This window comes from Sceloporus occidentalis, unplaced genomic scaffold (assembly GCF_023333645.1).
Source record: "Sceloporus occidentalis isolate IW3139 unplaced genomic scaffold, rSceOcc1.0.p SCAF_1, whole genome shotgun sequence".
NCBI classification, from domain to species: Eukaryota; Metazoa; Chordata; class Lepidosauria; order Squamata; family Phrynosomatidae; genus Sceloporus; species Sceloporus occidentalis.
The window spans coordinates 306,800,514-306,818,425 of NW_028316981.1; the positions used below are offsets into that span (position 1 = coordinate 306,800,514).

The window sequence follows — 17,912 nt, forward strand, 5'->3', positions numbered from 1 at the left end:
CAAATATACTGTGATATTATACAAAGAACTCAGGGCTGTTTACCCGTGGCTGGTATTTAATAGTATTAACGTCATCAAGCTCAGCCACAGCATGGAAATAAAACATTAGAAATTACATAATGAGGTCCTATATGTTGGGCCAAGACTATTTGAAGGCTGGTATCTCCCTATATAAAAGAGCCAGTTTAGTGTAGTGGTTGAAGCATTCAACTATGACTCTGGAGACCAGGGTTTGATTCCCTTCTCCGCCAAGGAATCCCTCTAGGTGACCTTGGGCAAGTCATACATTCTCAGCCAGGGACGTAGCCAAGGGGGGGGGGGTTCTTGGGGTCCGGACCCCCCCTTCCATTAGAAAAATGAATGGTGCGTGCTGCTGCGCCGCCGCGCCCAAGCCCCATTATAATGATGGCACTTAGTCTGGACCCCCCCCCCCTTCCTAAAATCCTGGCTACATCCTTGTCTCAGCCCTAGAAAATCCTGAGATAGGGTTATCTTAGAGTTGGTATAAGTCAAAAATGACTTGAAGGCACACAAAATCAACATTATTCACCACCCTTATTGCTAGTTTTAATAATGTTTCTAAGCTTTGTACTTAACCCTGATGGATCTGGATCACTTCCTTCTTATTGTGAAAACCTAGATGTAAGCCTAGGTGGAAGCCTGCATGTCTGTCTCTAAATTTCACCCTGACAGAGCCACTACCAAACAGCTCCAATGGCCAATATTTCTGTAACCCCACTGTAAAGTATTAGCATGGCTTTGCATTGCTTCAGCATAGGCATTAAACATAGTCATCTTCTTCAAATGCATGGGAACAGACTGCCCATCTTGTGACAGAGGGCAAGATTCAGTGCCAAGTCATGAAACTATTTAGGCCTGTTACAGACTGCCAAAATAAAGCTGCTTCGGGTCTCTGTGGAGGTATGCTGTTTAAATGATGCATGCGTCCTAAGAATCCGGAAGCTGCACCAAAGCTGCACTCCAGTGCTTAGGAATGGAGTGTGGCTTTGGCGCAACCTCCAGACTCTTAGGACCCATGCATCATTTAAACAGCATACCTCCAAAGAGACCCGAAGCAGCTTTATTTTGACAGTCTGTAACAGGCCATGAGTTCAAAGATGGGAGGTGATCAATTCCTGATGGAAGAAGGGGAATAAGTCATTACTCAGCACCAGAGCAGTTGCTTTCTAGGAAGAAGGTCCTGGATTTCAATATACAACACAATTCAAAGCTCCGACATGCTTGTCTACTAGACACAGAACAAAATGAAGATTCAGAACATGTTTTGACTTGGGAGTTCTTCTAAATTACATAGTTGAACTATATAATACTGAAGAAGGCATGCAGGTTTAACTCAGTTGTGGGACAAAGAGGGGCTCCAAATCCATGTTTGTTTAGCCCCTCAAGGAAATAACTACCCAAACCATTACAAACTGCTCCCAGAAGTAACAACTGGGCTTATTCATATCTTGTAACCCCCCAAAACTTTAAAAAGCTACCACAAGCCAGTCTTGCTCATTTTTGGTTATTAAACTTCAGATGTAAATTTTAATAGTGAAGTATTTTAAACCAATAAACTAAAGCATTAAAAAAAAAAACCGGTGTAGCTTCAGTGTAAGGATATATTTTTTTATATCTAAGTGGGCTGCTGTGTATCGTTGCAAAAGGGAATGGGTGACAAGATGTGTCTTTCCTCTGAGCAACATTTGGATCCTTTTGTTTACAAATTTTATGGATCCTAAGTGATGTTAATGATCCAAACTCTAGACTGACTGCAGTGGAATCAAGATCATCTTTAACAGGTAAGAAACCTTCCCTATTGTAAAACAATAACCAAGAATCTAGTGGCACCTTACAAACCAGCATATTTTATGTGCCATAACGTTTTGTGGACTGCGACCTGCTTCATAAATTGCATCACTGATAATTGTCCAATATGTTTTGAAGAACAGGGCCAAGATCCTTTTTGACTGTAAAGCGCTACCAAAGTACTAACACTGGAGATTTCAAGAGAGTGATGGCTGCTAGTACACTCCTGTGGCCAGCTAGTAGCCATTGGGGTCAGGAGCATAGTTGTACCCAGGCAGTCATGTGCCTATTGCATACCCTGAAAAAAGCTCTGTGAAAGGTGGTACTGAATACCTCCTTGTACAATGCCTGAAAAAAGACCATAGAAGGGTACAATTCTCAGTTACACCAGCATATGTCAGCAAGAGGATTCTGGTCCAGTTCTGGTGGCTGAGAGGGTTCCAGATACTTGCATGAAATTGATCCCTCTCTTCTTGGCAGATCTGCTGGCTAGAAAGTTCAGTTTTGAGTGGCAGACAAAACTGAACATCACCAACATGGTTCATGTCTACCAGACTTTTACAATCTGACTAGCTTGGAGTCATATATAAAACATTGGACCTTCTGTTTCTGTGATTTGGCTCACAATTTTTCTTTTCTTGACCTTTCCTGGAAAATAACAGTTCCCTTAGTGGTGGGGATTCTACTTCTGTTTATTTGCCCATGAAACATGGTTCATCTCTAGAAGAGGCCTATTAATGAAAGCCACCTCTCAGTTCCCGGAGATACTCTCTACAGAGAATTCTCAGTAATCACCAATAATTCCATATGCAGAGAGAGCTTGTAGCATCTTTGAGACCAATTGAAAGAATTTGGCAGCATGAGCTTTTATAGACTTAAGTCTACTTCCTCAGATGCATTTAGTCTCAAAGGTGCTACAAGATCTCTCTGCATACTGATTCTACAGACTAACATGGCTATATCTTTGAATTCTACCAATAATTCCATAGTTCAAGTGTAAAAAATTGGCATATAAGATTTAATTTCAAATTTTGATTTGATACTGAAGGACATACACAAATAACACACACAATCACTCAGGAAAAAGACATTTACAAACAGATTTTTGGGAATTCTTTCTCCTACCTCCGGTCATTCCTTCTTCTCCTGAATAATTTTTTGGTGTGTGCAATTTCAGCTTCATGTGGCAAAGGGTGATAGCCCTAGCATAGGAAATGAAGAAGGGAAGGGGAAGACAGTCACTAATTTGAAAAAGGAAACATAAAACATATGTCTTAATATATACGACAAAGAGCAGGACATTTGGAATTCCTTGGCTCCTGTGTCTTCATAACCAACTAGAGCAGAGTCATCCATTTCAATTACCTTTGAATTACTGGAACAAAATGAATGAACTGTGACTTGAGACAGAATCACACACTGTTAACAAAATCAGCTTTGTTTTTGTTGTGATGATGATATGATGATGACACTATTAGTGTTGCCAAATTGGATCAGGGTCAGGACTCCTGTAACTAATCCTTAAGAGATTTTGGAGAAGGGTAAGGTAATATAAAGCTCTATCAAGTAGGATGAAGGTATCTATACTCTCTCGCTTTCCAAATTCCAGGTTTCAGTCAAAGCCATCCAGTGATAAGAATAGAGCTGGGCCCCCTCCCTCTGCCTTCATTGGTAAGCAATAGCCATATTGGGAGAAGACTGTTGTGACTGAAAGCTGTGATTTGGAAGGTGAGGGAGGACAGGTACCTTCATCCTGCTTGAAGTTCTTCATCCTGCTTGGAGTACCTCATTCTGCTCCAAGATCTGTTAAGGAAGAAAGTTACAGAAGCCCCATCTTAGATCCAGCCTGGAACTTTTGAAGTTGTAAGTCCAGTTAAACAGTTGTAAAGTCAAAACATTAAAGAAGACAACTCTTTCAGAATTCTGGAAATAACCCCCCCCCCCCCCACCCCAATATAATTTATAGACAGACAGCACTTAGTAGGAAAATGTTTAGGCTAAAACTTTTTACAATGGAACAGAAGGGAGAAGAGAATAATTAATAAATAGCTCAAGCTCATACATGTCTATTCAGGAGTAAGTCACAATGTGTTCAGTGGGATTTGACTCAAGACAAATGGCGACAGCTTAAAGCCTCTAAGCAGGCTGTCAATGAAAGTTATTAAAGCAATAGGATAAACTGTAGAAATTACAGGTTGTTTTTATGTATTTATTTTTTATTGATTAAAAACAACATACATTGAAATTCCAACAAATCTGGTATATCTCTATTACGTCTTATTATCTGTTGTCCCAAACAATTACAATCACCTATACCACATATAAACCATCCTTGCTTTCATTTCTCTTATTTACGTAATCCACCATAACTCATTATCCTATTTATTTATGTTATCACCCGTCTAGATTTTTTTTTCACTCATGTAATGTAATTATCATATTATTGCTTTCCGTTTAAATGCCAGTATTTTTTCAAAAAGTCATCTATAATCGTCCAATCATCCACCTCTTCTTTTTTGTTTTTTAATATCAATGTCAACGCGTCCATATTCTTTAAGTGCAGTCCTTTTTGTAACCATTCCTCTATGTCAGGTATTATCTTATTCTTCCAATTTTTTGCTAGCAGTATTCTAGCAGCTGTTATGAGGTAAAGCATAATTCTCCAGTATTTTTTTTTTCATTATCTTTTCCCAAAAATGCAGTCATATTCAATAAATAAATTTTCGGTAACATAGGATACTGTATGTTTAACATTGTTTGTATAATATGATGTATCTTTTATTACATGTTGTTTTTATGTGTTTATTGAACTAACTCAATCTTTCTTTACTTTTAAATGGAAAAAATAAACATTACTGCCACTGGTTAACTGGTCTCTGTCCTGCCCTGTATCCTCAAAATTTAAAAAGGATGTTGAGAAACTGGAGCGTGTCCAAAGGAGGGTGACCAAAATGGTGAAGGGTCTGGAAACCATGTCCTATGAGGAATGTCTTAGGGAGCTGGGGATGTTTAGCCTGGAGAAGAGAAGGTAAAAAGGTGATATGATAGCCCTGTTTAAATATTCGAAGGGATGTCATATTGAGGAGGGAGCAAGCTTGTTTTCTGCTGCTCCAGAGAACAGCTCCCGGAACAATGGATGCAAGCTACAAGAAAAGAGATTCCACCTCAACATTAGGAAGAACTTTCTGACAGTAAGGGCTGTCCGACAGTGGAACACACTCCCTTGGAGTGTAGTGGAGTCTCTTTCCTTGGAGGTCTTTAAACAGAGGCTGGATGGCCATCTGTCGGGGATGCTTTGATTGTGATTTCCTGCATGGCAGGGGGTTGGACTGGATGGCCCTTGTGGTCTCTTCCAACTCTATGATTCTATGATTCCCACCAAAGCATGGAAAAATTATTTTTCCAAGCTGTGATCCCAACTCTGGTAATAATCATCAGTTTCACAGGTAACTTCCTATAAACATACAGTCGGCTCTCGATATTGGCCCTCCATATCCTCGTATCCTTCATAACCAGCTTGAAAATATTCCAGAAATTATAAATTCCAAAAAGGAAACCTTGATCTTGCCATTTTACGTAAGGGACACCATTTTACTATGCCAGGGTATTTAATGGGACTTGACCATCCGCTGATTTTGGTATTCACAGGAGGTCCTGGAACCAAATCCTCCAAAAAATTAATATTGTAAAACAGCAAATATGGAAAACTACTTATACAAACTACACAACTAATTAATCTGATAAAGGAACCTTTGCTTTCTATGTTATTTCTGCCTCTGGTACCATTTTTTTCTTCTTTGTTAAAGAGGTAATAGCCAGGAACGTACCTGCACACAACAGAGGTATACTTGTAATTAAATTTAAGCTGTATTCACACTGTAGAAATTATGAAGTTTGAATCACTTCTAGTACTATGGAATCCTAGGGTCTGTAGTTTTACAAGGTCTTTTGCCTTCTCTGCCACAGTGCTGGTGCCTCACAAAACTACCAATTCCAGGATTCTGTAGAATGGAGTCATGGCAGTTAAAGTGTTGTCAAACTACATTATTTCTACAGTGTATATACACCTGCTGTGCCATCTTGGATCACAGAATGAGAGATGTAAAGATCTCCTTGAGGCCTTTTAAGGCAAGATGCATAATGGCAGCCCTGGATAAGAGAAAGATTTATGTGAGTCTCTCCAACTCTGACTGAGTGCTTCCAGAGGAAAGCAATGAGGCAGAATCTTAAAATGAGGCGAAGTAAATCCCTCCATTAAGACTAAATAATAGTTGCCAGTGCTGTAGTGGTTTGGTGTCAGTCTATGTACTTCTTAAATGTACTAACTGGTTTTACATAATAAATCTGAAATCTCCTCTCTATACTTTTCAGACCTTGGCTCCTGTCCCCTACATCTTTTTGTAGTTCCAACTTTCCATGCCAATCTTCCTCTCTCCACAATGCCAATCTATGGAGTGGGGAGGGAAGAGAATATAAATATATGCAAATCTGCTGAGCAGACATAAATTCATTCGTTTCAGAATCAAGAGGTTCACCGTTGGGTTTCCAGGCTCTTTGAATATGGATTCAGGCACTTGGTTTAGCCCTGTAGGCTTCGGCTGTGCTGGAATTTCTCTGTCTTCCTGATTCTGTTTGAGCCTCAGGGAATGGGTGTTATGGTATGTCTAGCCCTCTCTGAGATGTTTTGGGGCCTCATTAGTTTGTGTAAAGAGCTCTGTGGTTCTTGGAAGAGGAGATGCTCTCTAATAATTGCAAAGTATTATTTATTTTCTTAGAACTACAAAGCTGTCACAACCACTACAGGCAATAAAAGTCTTTTATTTATGCAACATAGTGCTTTCCAGACTGGCTGTAAAAGAAGCTCTGCAAAAACCATTCTTCAGATATCCATAACAATCCATTCTCAGCATCCCTAGGGGAGCCTTTCCTGCCACAGAGCAAATGAATCACTGCTAGAAGAACAGGGCATACATCCCACTGAAAACCATGATTTAAAATGGGCTTTGCAAATGATGACTGCTTGGAGGCAATTCTTGGTTGGTGCCAACCACAACTTGCCCTGTTTGGATGCCACACAGCAAACTATAGTTGCCACAGGGCATGGAAAGGAGAGGGCACTAAGGGGGAAGGAGAAATAGGGAGCAGGAGAACTATGGAACATTTAACCAAACAATGATTTGGCAACCAGGCAGTGGACGTTTTGAACAGGGCACTACTGGGAACATGCTATTAAAATACTTGTTTCACTCTGTATTTAGAATGGTAACATATACATGCACGCACATGCACACACACACAACAAATATGGTGGTATTTTATCAAGGGTAATGGATGGGCATGATTCTGAATGATATGTAGATGTCCTTCTTTGCCAGAGGTCTGCAGCAGCAGAGTGCCAACTGACCTGAAAGCCTGTAAAGTTTCACTGTAAAACTTAACTCATGGTTTTCTGCTATCAAATTACTACAGCATTGGGGTGTCAGGAACTCTTTATTGGAGGGAGAGGCGCTTAGCAAATTCTCCCAGGCACGAAACACATGAGCCGAATAAGGCAACTTCTGGATGCTTTGGTGGTGTAGCATTCAAATGATGGATGACCCCGAAAGAGGCTGGAAGCTGCTCTGATGTCATGCTCCAGTCCAAATGACCCGAGTAAAAAGGAGTGGCAATATTCCACTCCTGGCCATGTGGCTTCGGACCTGAGCTGGTGGTCCAATTTGGAAGTGGGCCATGCGGTCACCGCAGTCCCAGAATGATCACGGCTGGAGCCTGCTCCTATGGGTCTGTCTGCTTCACTTTCCGCCAGTCATCTGTGGGAACAGTCTATGCTAGGGGGAGTTTATGGTCTGAGCAAGGGGGAGCTTACTGATACAAGCTTGCATGCTCATTTGTGTCTAGTTTCTGTCTCATTTGTGTGTAGTTTGCAAAAAACAAAAACAGAAAATGTAAACACTGGGCTTACAATGTAAACTGGGACTCTGGCTCTTTTTTGAGGCAAGTAGGCTCAAGACTGGCAAGCAGGTCATTATGAATTGGCATATTTGTACAGCCGGCCTTCCTTATCCACAGATTTCTTTATTCAAGGATTCAACCATCCACTATTTGAAAAAAAAAGACCCCCAAAATATACATTCCAAAAAGCAAACCTTGATTTTGCCATTGTACTGTATATGAGGCACACCATTTTATTACACCACTGTATATAATGGGACATGAGCACCTACAAATTTTGGCATCCATGGGAATATCCTGAAACGAAATTCCAGTGAATATCAAAGGACTACTCTATATCTATGAATGCATATAATAAACAGCCTAAATAGCCTGTCAATTCTCTCATAATATCTTGAGATTTCAATGCTCTCATAATATCCTGAGATTTCAATACTTAAAAATGCTTAAGTGGAGGGCTGATGTTAACTCTGCTTGTTTTTTGTGGGTTTTTCGGGCTATGAGGCCTTGGTCTAGAAGAGTTATTCCTGACATTTCACCAGCAGCTGTGGCTGGCATCTTCAGAGAATGCTGGCATGGAAGAGAGAGGGGTATAGCCTTAGACTCCACATTTAACTCTGCCTGTTTGGATTTTATGGTTGGTCATAAGTTGGATGTCCAGTCAGCCAGAAGGCGATATACCGATTAGCTTACAAATGGCAAAGGACCCTCAACCCCTCAGTATAAAGAGATAGGAGTGGGAAACCATGCATTTTAGCTGGTTGAGTTTAAGCTCAAAATTTGAGAGGGGTGGCCCCCAACCGTTTTGAGCAACATATGGTCTAAGCTGTTATCTTATGTCCCTCTGGACCTTTTTATATGAGCTATCCAATGAAATCAATGTGGCATAGAATGCTCTCTTCCTGTCCCCTTCATCATCATTATACCCCTGTGAGATATCTTATGCTGAGAGAGAATGACCAGTTAATAATAATAATAATAATAATAAGCTTTATTTGTATACCGCTTTTCCGTGGACGATCAAAGTGGTTTCCAATATCAGATTAACAATACATAACACATCATGACTCTGCTTCTCTCCCCTCAAGATGGTGGTCGGGAGGAGGGCTCTTCTTCTTGGCAGGCAGAGGTTAAAGGTCAAGACTGGGATCATGGCTCCATAGACACAAAATCCTGGAACTCCCAAGAACTAGTCCAACACTATCCACTACTCTACACTGCTTCTGAGCATCCATGTCACATGGAAAGACCTATTTGTCATGCAGGGCTGTGCCAATTAAACAGTCAAGGTGAAACTCCCATTGGTAAGATTCATCAGAATTTTGGAAAAGAGATGATGAAAATCAGGTAGCACTGAGAACAAATATTTACTTGCTAAATATCTTGAGATATCTTGAGGTTTTACAAGAGGCTCCAAAGCTTACCTGCCCACAGCAAAGATCATGCAGTTGCTAATGCCAAAAGTCATAAGGAAAAAGGCACCACTGTATCCTTGTGGGATAGGACGGGAGTGACTACTGTCTTTTGGATTTCCCTTGGGAGCATTTCATTTCAGCACAGACTAAGGGAAACCAGAGATGTCTGGAAACCAGAGATAAATGCCTTCATCAAGGAGGGGGCTAGACAGAAGAAGTGTGAACAGACAAGATTCCTTCTTCACTTCTGATGAGAGACACCTGAGAGAGGTGGGTGGAGCTGACACATGATGATGGAAACTATGGCATGATGTTTCTAGTTCATGAGGTCAGAAATAGAAAAGCTTGGAAAAGTTATTGATTTTAATTTTCAGCTCTTAGAAATACTTGCTGGTCATGCTGTTACTAAAAAAAAAATCTTTTACCAGATCAGGTTTTATTCTCAAACCTTTTCCACACCCTGCACTCATCAACAGGACAGTAAGCAAGGGCCCATTCACACTACACAGTTATAGTGAGAGAGACATAATAACAATAATAATGCTTTCTTGCTTCTGTACTTTACTTTGCAAAAGAATCAATAGTTACAGAAGGCCCATAGATTGAGCCTACAGAGTAAAGTGCAAATGGGCTATGCTGGCCCCCACCCTTTCTTTCTGTATGTGTGGCAGTAGTATACACACTCACATAATCACCCCCTCCTTCCTCTGGAGGGCTCTGAATACAATGGCCTGTGTTTAACCAGTGGCCTTGAAGAGCCTAGCTTAGCCGAGTACAGTTATCTCTGTACATTCCAGGCTCCAAGCAAGCAAGCAAATGTAATGCCAAAAAGAAAATGTAGGACATAATGCTGCTTCGCTCTTGTGATTGGCTTACGCTAGGAAAAGTAGAGTTAGAAGGGCATAAAAGAAGATGGCAAGAGGCCCTCGGGGCTGCAGTTTTGATAACGCCCACCTTGCTGTGTGTGTGGTGCTGCTGCCCTTGGCCAAGAAAATAAAGCGTTTTTTTTATCCTAGCCAGTTCGTTCTCTTTGACTCTGCTTGTCCTCTGGCAGGCCACGGGCCTTCGGGTTTGTGGATTTGGGGTTCACCCGCTACAATAGCACTATGATTCCACTTTAACTGCCACCATTCAGTCCTATGGAATTGTGGGATCTGCAGTTTATGTGCTTTACCACACTACAAAACCTAGGATTTCATAAGATGCTGTTGGCCATTAAAGATGTTGTTGGCAGAATTTGCAGACCATCCATTAGTACCTTCTCTGCATGGAGCCAAGCAAACTTGGTTTGTGCAGATAACTTACAATATGGACCTTATGATAATCAAGCTGACAAAAACTGCATTTCAAGGCTCCCACGATATGTGGTTAAAATTTATTATTATTCATTAAAAATATAGAAAACCTTAGGTTCTTCATGGGAGAAAGGAAATGGCTTTCGGGGGGGGGGGGGGTCTGGAATGCCTGGACTTGGGAAATGTAGTTGGCAGTGGCTCAAAGGGCTGCCTGTCTTGGTTCAAATGCTAAGGATGCTTAGACTTGGGAAATGTAGTTGGCAGTAGCTCAAGGGGCTGCCTGTCTTAGTTCAAATGCTAAGGATGCCTGGACTTGGGAAATGTAGTTGGCAGAGGCACAAAGGGCTGCCTGTCTTGGTTCAAATATTAAGGATGCCTGGACTTGGGAAATGTAGTTTGCAATGGCACGAGGGGCTGCCTTTGCTTCAATGCTAATGTTCTGTGGACTTTTATTTCCAATGAATCATATCTAATCCAGATTGGTGTATTTTTTATGCTTTGAAAGCCAAGACAAGTCTGCCTTGTTGTGACAATGATGGTGGTGGTGGTGGTGGTGGTGATGATGATGATGATATTGATACCAGCAAGCCTCTAAGGCATGGGCCCACTCTTTCTGAAGGCAAAAGAGTGTGACTTTCCAAAGTGTATTTTTTATGCTTTTAATGTCAAGACAAGTCTGCCTTGTTTTGACAATGATGATGATGATGATGATGATGATGATGATGATGATATTGATATCAGCCAGCTTCTGAGGCATGCGCCCACTCTTTCTGAAGGCGAGAGAGTGTGACTTTCCAACGTGTGTTTTTTGTGCATTTTTTGTGCTTTGAATGCTAACAAGTCTGCCTTGTTGTGACAAATATTTGTGATGATATTGATATCAGCAGTCCTCTCAGGTATGGCCAGTGTAAGTTGCTCTGATTTTTACAGACTCATGAGCAGTGAAGAAAAATCAAAGTACCTTGACCAAGTACACACTTTGGAGAAGTACAATTGGTGTAAGACACCTGAAACCGAGGGCAAATCCATTTCTTGTTAAACTACTTTGACATGTTAAATATGCATAGCCATGTTAAACCATGTTAAGTGTTAAACCCAAAGGGTTTGGTTATACAATAAGCCTCTGAAATATGCAAGAGGCCATGTTCAATAAAGCCATGTTAAATGCCAAAAATGTGCTGTCGTGTGTTTTTTTGGAATGGGGAGGGGGGTTGGCCAGAAAGGGAAGTACATTTCTGCCATCTGTCTAGGAATAATGCCAAAATGTCCTCTCCTCCATTTTGAGCATGCCTAAGAAACATGCATTTATATTAATGCTTTTTAAAATTATTAATTTTTTTACTTGTTCGTGTATCCTCCATTTAAAAAATATGTCCTACGTTTGGGCCTAAATTTTGTCCTACATTTGTCCTGGTTTGGAGTTTGACAGTTATGGCAACCCTATTCATATGTTCTGTAGAATAATTCTTATAATCCCTTCTAGTCACGCTAGGTGGGGATGGTAAGAGTTTGTAGGCCACAACATCTAACGATACAGATGTTCTCCATACTTGAGCTGGAGATCTAGCAGCCACAACTGAAGACCTTGGAACTATTTCAGAGGTGAGGGTGTTTAAGCCTGGCAGCCAGGTCATTATGAACTTTCCATATATGCATACAGGTTTTTAGAAAACAGCAAAAACACAAACTACATTGAATTGTAATAATGCCACCAACTAAAGGCATTAACAGCGTGAAGACACTGATAATAAACAAATTACATTTTATAAAATTGTTTAATGCATAAAATTGACGTATCAAGGAAATGTGAAGAAAATATAAGATCCAATTATGTAAATAGAAATATGGCTATACATTCGGAAATATCTGATTTGTAGTTCCTCAGGGAGCTCAAATACACAGGATTCTTGGTGATCCTAATCTGTGATGTCTGAACATCAGGGTGGGGGGGGGAGAGTCATAGGGGAAGCTCAAGTCACATTTCTCTGCTGCCTTCTGGGGTCCATGGCCAGAATGACTGTCCTATGTGGTCTTTAGATGTTGATCAGAAAGCAACCGAATGAGGCCTGGGCTTTTCCTCACCCAAAACGCAGGCGCCAGGATGTAGTCCCGTCCCTGCAACCTCTTTCTGCCGCCACAGTTTGCTTGGTGTGCTCAAAACGGCAGTGGTTGCATAACATTACTTTCGGAAGAATATAAATAACTCACAAAAGAAAACCTCAAGTTTGTTGCAAGAAGCAGCCAGTCTGTGCAAAAATCACGTTACAATCTGATCTAGGAAATCCAGAATACTTTTCCCATGTTACGGCTGGGAAAGGAACAATACCTCACAAGTGGATGTGACCGTAATTGTTTTAACTGATGTTATTTTAGTTTTGTTTGGGTTTACTGCTTATTTGTATGTATTTCCTCTGGTAGGGGTCACATTTAAAAACAGACTGTAGTATCTGGGACCCGCCCCATCCGCACAACCGAAATAAAATGAATACAGAAAAATATTGGGTATACTTTAAAAATGGACACCATCAAGACAATCACTGGGGACGGGGCAAAAGAGACAAAGGAAAACTGGGAAAGGGACGGGAGGTTTCTTTGAGTGCAACACAGACTACGTGACTACTTAGAAACCACAATGGGTTTAACTGGACTTAGTTGCACTGTTTTTAAGCACTTCTATCTTTTAAACTGCATTTTATTCTTTTAATGAATTATGTGTGTTAATACTGTAATCATTTAATTCTATTTTAATGCTCATGTCTGTATGTTTTTAACTGTATTGGCTTTTAAAACTGTAAGCCACTTTGAACCCCAATTTTTGGGGGTCAGGAAAGTGGGATATAAATAAAGCATAGTAGTAGTAGTTGTTGTTGTTGTCATCCCTGGTGAGTAGAGTCGGCCCTCCATATCCATGAAATCTTTATCCATGGATTCAACCACCCATGGGTGAAAATATTCCAAACAGATATAAATTCTAAAAAGCAAAACTTGAATTTGCCATTTTATAAAATGGCGTTCAAGATAAAGCCATGTTAGTCTGCAGAATCAGTAGGTGGAGAGATCTTGAGACTAACTGGAAGAAAGAAATTGGCAGCATGAGCTTTTGTGGACTTCAGGAAGTAGATTGAAGTCTACGATAGCTCATGCTGCCAGTTTCTTTCTTTCAGTTAGTCTGAAAGGTAATACAAGATCTCTCCACATGTCATTTCACTAAGCCATTGTATTTAATGGGATTTGAGCATCAACAGTTTTTGATATCCATGCGAGGTACTGGAACCAAACCCCAGCGGATACCAAGGGCCCACTGTATATGACTGCCTCTCCATCATACAATTTCCCAGGGAGGCAAGCATTCTATGGTCTCATCTGGAGACTGGAAAAGGTATTTTAGGAGTACAGCTCCCAAACTCCCCTTGCCAGCATGGCCAGTGGGCATGAGAAGGTGGGCGTTTCCTTAAAAGCAAGCTCCTGATGTTCAAGGCTACAGAAATGAGGTTCAGGCCACCCGAAGGACCATATCTTCCCATATGAGCCTGCTTGGGCTCTAAGCTCTTCAGGGGAAGCACCACTCTTGATCTCACCACATTCACAGGCATGTTTGGTGAGCATTCTCCATTGCCACTCCCAAACTCTGGTATTCTCTTTCCTGGGGAGGCTAGGATTGGCAGCAAATGAAGGCCAAAAAAACCACCTATGCTGTTGTCCTAACTATCCTACCAAGAAAGTAGAAAGTTTATCATCCATCTTGCGTAGTCTCTGCCAATAAAGCACTTTTGCCTGGGCTACTTATACATGTGTAAATGTACACACACCAGCCTCCGAAGTGTATTACATTTCAGTTTGCATAAACCCCAAGCGGATCTCACACTGCAACTCTTGGCATCTTGTTTAAGAATCTGAAAACACACAAGTTGCTTGCATCTCCATTTCAGTCCAATTAGTTGGGAAATTGCTATGCAGGGGGAACCCTTAAAAACTAAGCCTGTAGTCTTCTGCTCAGTTTCCCTTCCCTGCAACTTTAAAAATAAATACACCTGGACTGTATGTGAAAGTTCTATATCTAGATGGAGAAAGAGAAGGGAAATAGGATCATTCTATGGGAACTCAGACAGATTTTTTTGTTTCTATTGGACTCACGGTTTTCTCCATTCCAGGTAGTCATTATAAGAATGGTGATTTAAGACGTTAACAACTGTTACTTGATTACTTTAAAAACTGGTACAGGAGTTTGTTTCACCCCCTTTCCCTCCACATCCTTTCCCCCCTTCCTTTTCTGTTGTGACATTTTAAACCTGTAAGGAGAGAATACGTTGATTTACTCAACAAATGAAAACCACTCTCTGGGCTTCTACAACTGAAGGTAGAAGGGAGGGGTTGAAAAGGTTTTGAATAAATAAATGATAGGTTTGAAAAATCAATTAATTTAGATTCGTCTTTGTTGATTTGTCAATTTTCCATGCAAACAAAGTGATGCTCAAAATTCTACGATAAAGATTTTGACCATATATAGAGTGAGAAATGCCAGATGTCTAAGCTGGGTTCAGGAAAGGAAGAGACACTAGGGACCATATTACAAACATGGGCCCATTACAAACGGGCCTTTGCGGCGCCCCCGTCATGTGCTAGGGGTTGGCCGAGGACCTAGTGTCCACACCGGCCTCAACCCTAGCACGTGACGGGGGCGTAAAAATGGTGGTGCCCTATACACACGGGCACCGCCATTTTTACGTGCCGGACGCATAGCGTCCGCGCGTCGCGCCCCAGATATGACGCCACGAGTGCGCAAGTAGTGCCTCGCGGCATCCCATCCGGGGCACAAGAAGAAGCGCCATTTTGGAGCTTCTTTTTGCTCCGCGAGGGAGCCGCGCGGTTTGGCTGCTGTGGCTCCCTCGTGGAGCAACCGGCAGTGGCGCGAGACCGCCCGTTTTGGGCGGTCTGTAATGCGCCATGGGCTGCATAATGGAGTGCACTAAATTATTTCTAAGACAAATCAGCCTGTGCTTTATAGACTGTAGCAAATGCTTTCATTGATTAAATCATGAAAAACTATGGATTACTCTTAAATAAGTGGATGTGTTACAACATTTGATTGTCCTGCTGAGTAACCTGTATTCAGGCAAGAGGCTACTGTCAGGAGAGAACATGGAGAAACAGAATGGTTTCCAGTTGGCAAGGGGATCGGGCAAGGCTGCATACTATCACCTTGTTTAACTTGAACGTATTATACATAAAGCAGGATTAGAATTGGAGGAAGTATGTATGAACGTTGGAGGAAGGAACACCAACAGTTTAAGAGATGCAGACAACACCATACTACTAGCAAGAAATAGCAAAGATCTGGAAAGATTATTGAAGAAAGTCAATGCAGAAAGTGCAAAGTCAGGTTTAGAGGTTGACATTAAAAATGACCATAGATAATTTATGTAACTTTAAAGTAGATAACAAAGACACTGAAATGGTTCAGGATTTTCCATATGTAGGTCAATGATCAATCAGAGCACAGACTGCAGCCGAGAAATCATAAGAAGACTTAGGCTGCACATGCGCTGTAGAAATAATCCTGTTTGACACCACTTTAACTGCCATAGCTCAATGCTATGGAATTCTGAGGACTGTACTTTGTTGTTGGTGCCACAACAAACATATTATTTCTAGAGTGCAGATGCAGCCTTAAGACTGGAAGGGCAGCTATGAAGGAACTAGATAAGTTTCTGAAGTATAAAGATGAATGAGAATACTAAAATTATAATTGTCCATACCATCATATACTGTGAAAGCTGGAGAGCGAAGAAAGCTAATAGGAAGAAAATCTACTCTTTTGAGGTGCTGGAGAAGAGTTCTGCAAATACCATGGACTGCTAAAAAGACAAATGAATGGGTCCTAGAGTGAATCAAGCCAGCTCTCCCTAGAAGCCAAGATGACTAAACTGATACCATTGTACTTTGGACACATCATGAGAAGGCATGAATCATTAGAAAAAACAATAATGCTTGGGAAGGTAGAAGGCAGATGAAAAAGAGTAAGACTACATCCCAGATGGATAGACTCAGTCAAGGAAGCCATAGCCTTTCTAAGACCTGAGTAAAGATGCTGATGATAGGGTTGTGGAGGCTTTTCGTTCATGAGGTCACCATAAATTGAAGTCAACTTTACATCAGTTAACAACAACAAATTGTCTTTGCTACTTGGACTCCCATATGAGCCTACCTGCATACTGTGGTTGAATGCTGAAGATGCTGACACACACCCAAATGCTTTCAGATGAAGAACAGATTGAGAAACAATATGGGATCTTTTCTGGCCAAACTACCAGGTGATAATAGAATCATACACTTGGAAGAGACCACAAGGGCCACCCAGTCCAACCCCCTGCCATGCAGGAAATCTCAATCAAAGCATCCCTGACAGATGGCCATCCAGCCTTTGTTTAAAGACCTCCAAGGGAGAGTGTTCTACTGTTGACCAGCCCCTACTGTCAGGAAGTTCCTCCTAATGTTGAGGTGGAATCTCTTTTCCTGGAGCTTGCATCCATTGCTCCAGGTCCTAGTCTCTGCTCTCCTTTGAGGCTGAGAGAGTGTGACTTGCCTAAGGTCACCCAATAAGTTTACATAGCTGAGTGGGGATTTAAATCTTGATCTCCAGAGTCATAGTCCAACCGCTCAAACCGCTACAGCACGTTCCTAATAGGAACTGTAGCCCCCTAAAAGGTACTCTCCTAGGTTCTCCACTCTGTGCCTTGTATGCTTACTAATTTTCCTTTTGAAGTATGAGTAGGCAAGAGTAAAAAAGAATTAAAATGAGAAGTGCATAGGACATGAAAATGACCATAGCATTATGTTAATGTAAGTTGAGCACATTCTGTGCCTTATATTCTTATAGGAACAGTGATGGTGATGATGACAACACTTGACTATGCCTTAGAAAACTCATATTACTGACGTCTTCTAATTGGTGTGTTTAACTACCACAATTTCTAGCACGAAGCACAACACACATACACACACAACACGTCCCTTCCTAATGGTATTTGGTACAGTCCCTCCCTTGGAAAAAATTCCATCCGACTCCTACCAGTAAAGCAAAGGAAGATCTCCTACTAGCTACATGGAAAGCTGGAGGTTAATATAAATTCCGTGGGCTCAGAGGGGGAAAACAACAGAGCCACATTCAAAGACTGGATGGCAAACCACATTCCCTTTTGTCTGGCAAAAGCCAGCTTCAGAGGACTGAGTTATTGAGGAAGTTCGGGGAGGGTTATATTTGTTCCAGATGCACATTTCCTTTAACCTCTTGAAGTGGCACTTCCCAGAGAGGATTTTGCTCTCCATGCTTTGCTTTTCATTTTCATTTACACAAGGCCGGAACAAATAGCTTTAATCTCGCTCTTGTGGAGCAGGGGGGTGGGAGGGGAGAGATAAAGACAACCACGACTGCACCCAGCTC

The 17,912-nt window shown here is 41.3% G+C and overlaps 1 protein-coding gene across 5 annotated transcripts in view; it reads right to left on the reverse strand.

The window, feature by feature from the left end:
* CTIF (cap binding complex dependent translation initiation factor) overlaps positions 1-17,912 on the reverse strand; it is a 234,598-nt gene that overhangs the window by 95,100 nt on the left and 121,586 nt on the right. For all 5 annotated transcript variants that reach the window (XM_089497558.1, XM_089497584.1, XM_089497576.1 and 2 more), the window contains one exon: positions 2,935-3,011. In XM_089497558.1, the coding sequence (XP_089353684.1) occupies positions 2,935-3,011 (77 nt within the window). The remainder of the gene's footprint in view (positions 1-2,934; positions 3,012-17,912) is intronic.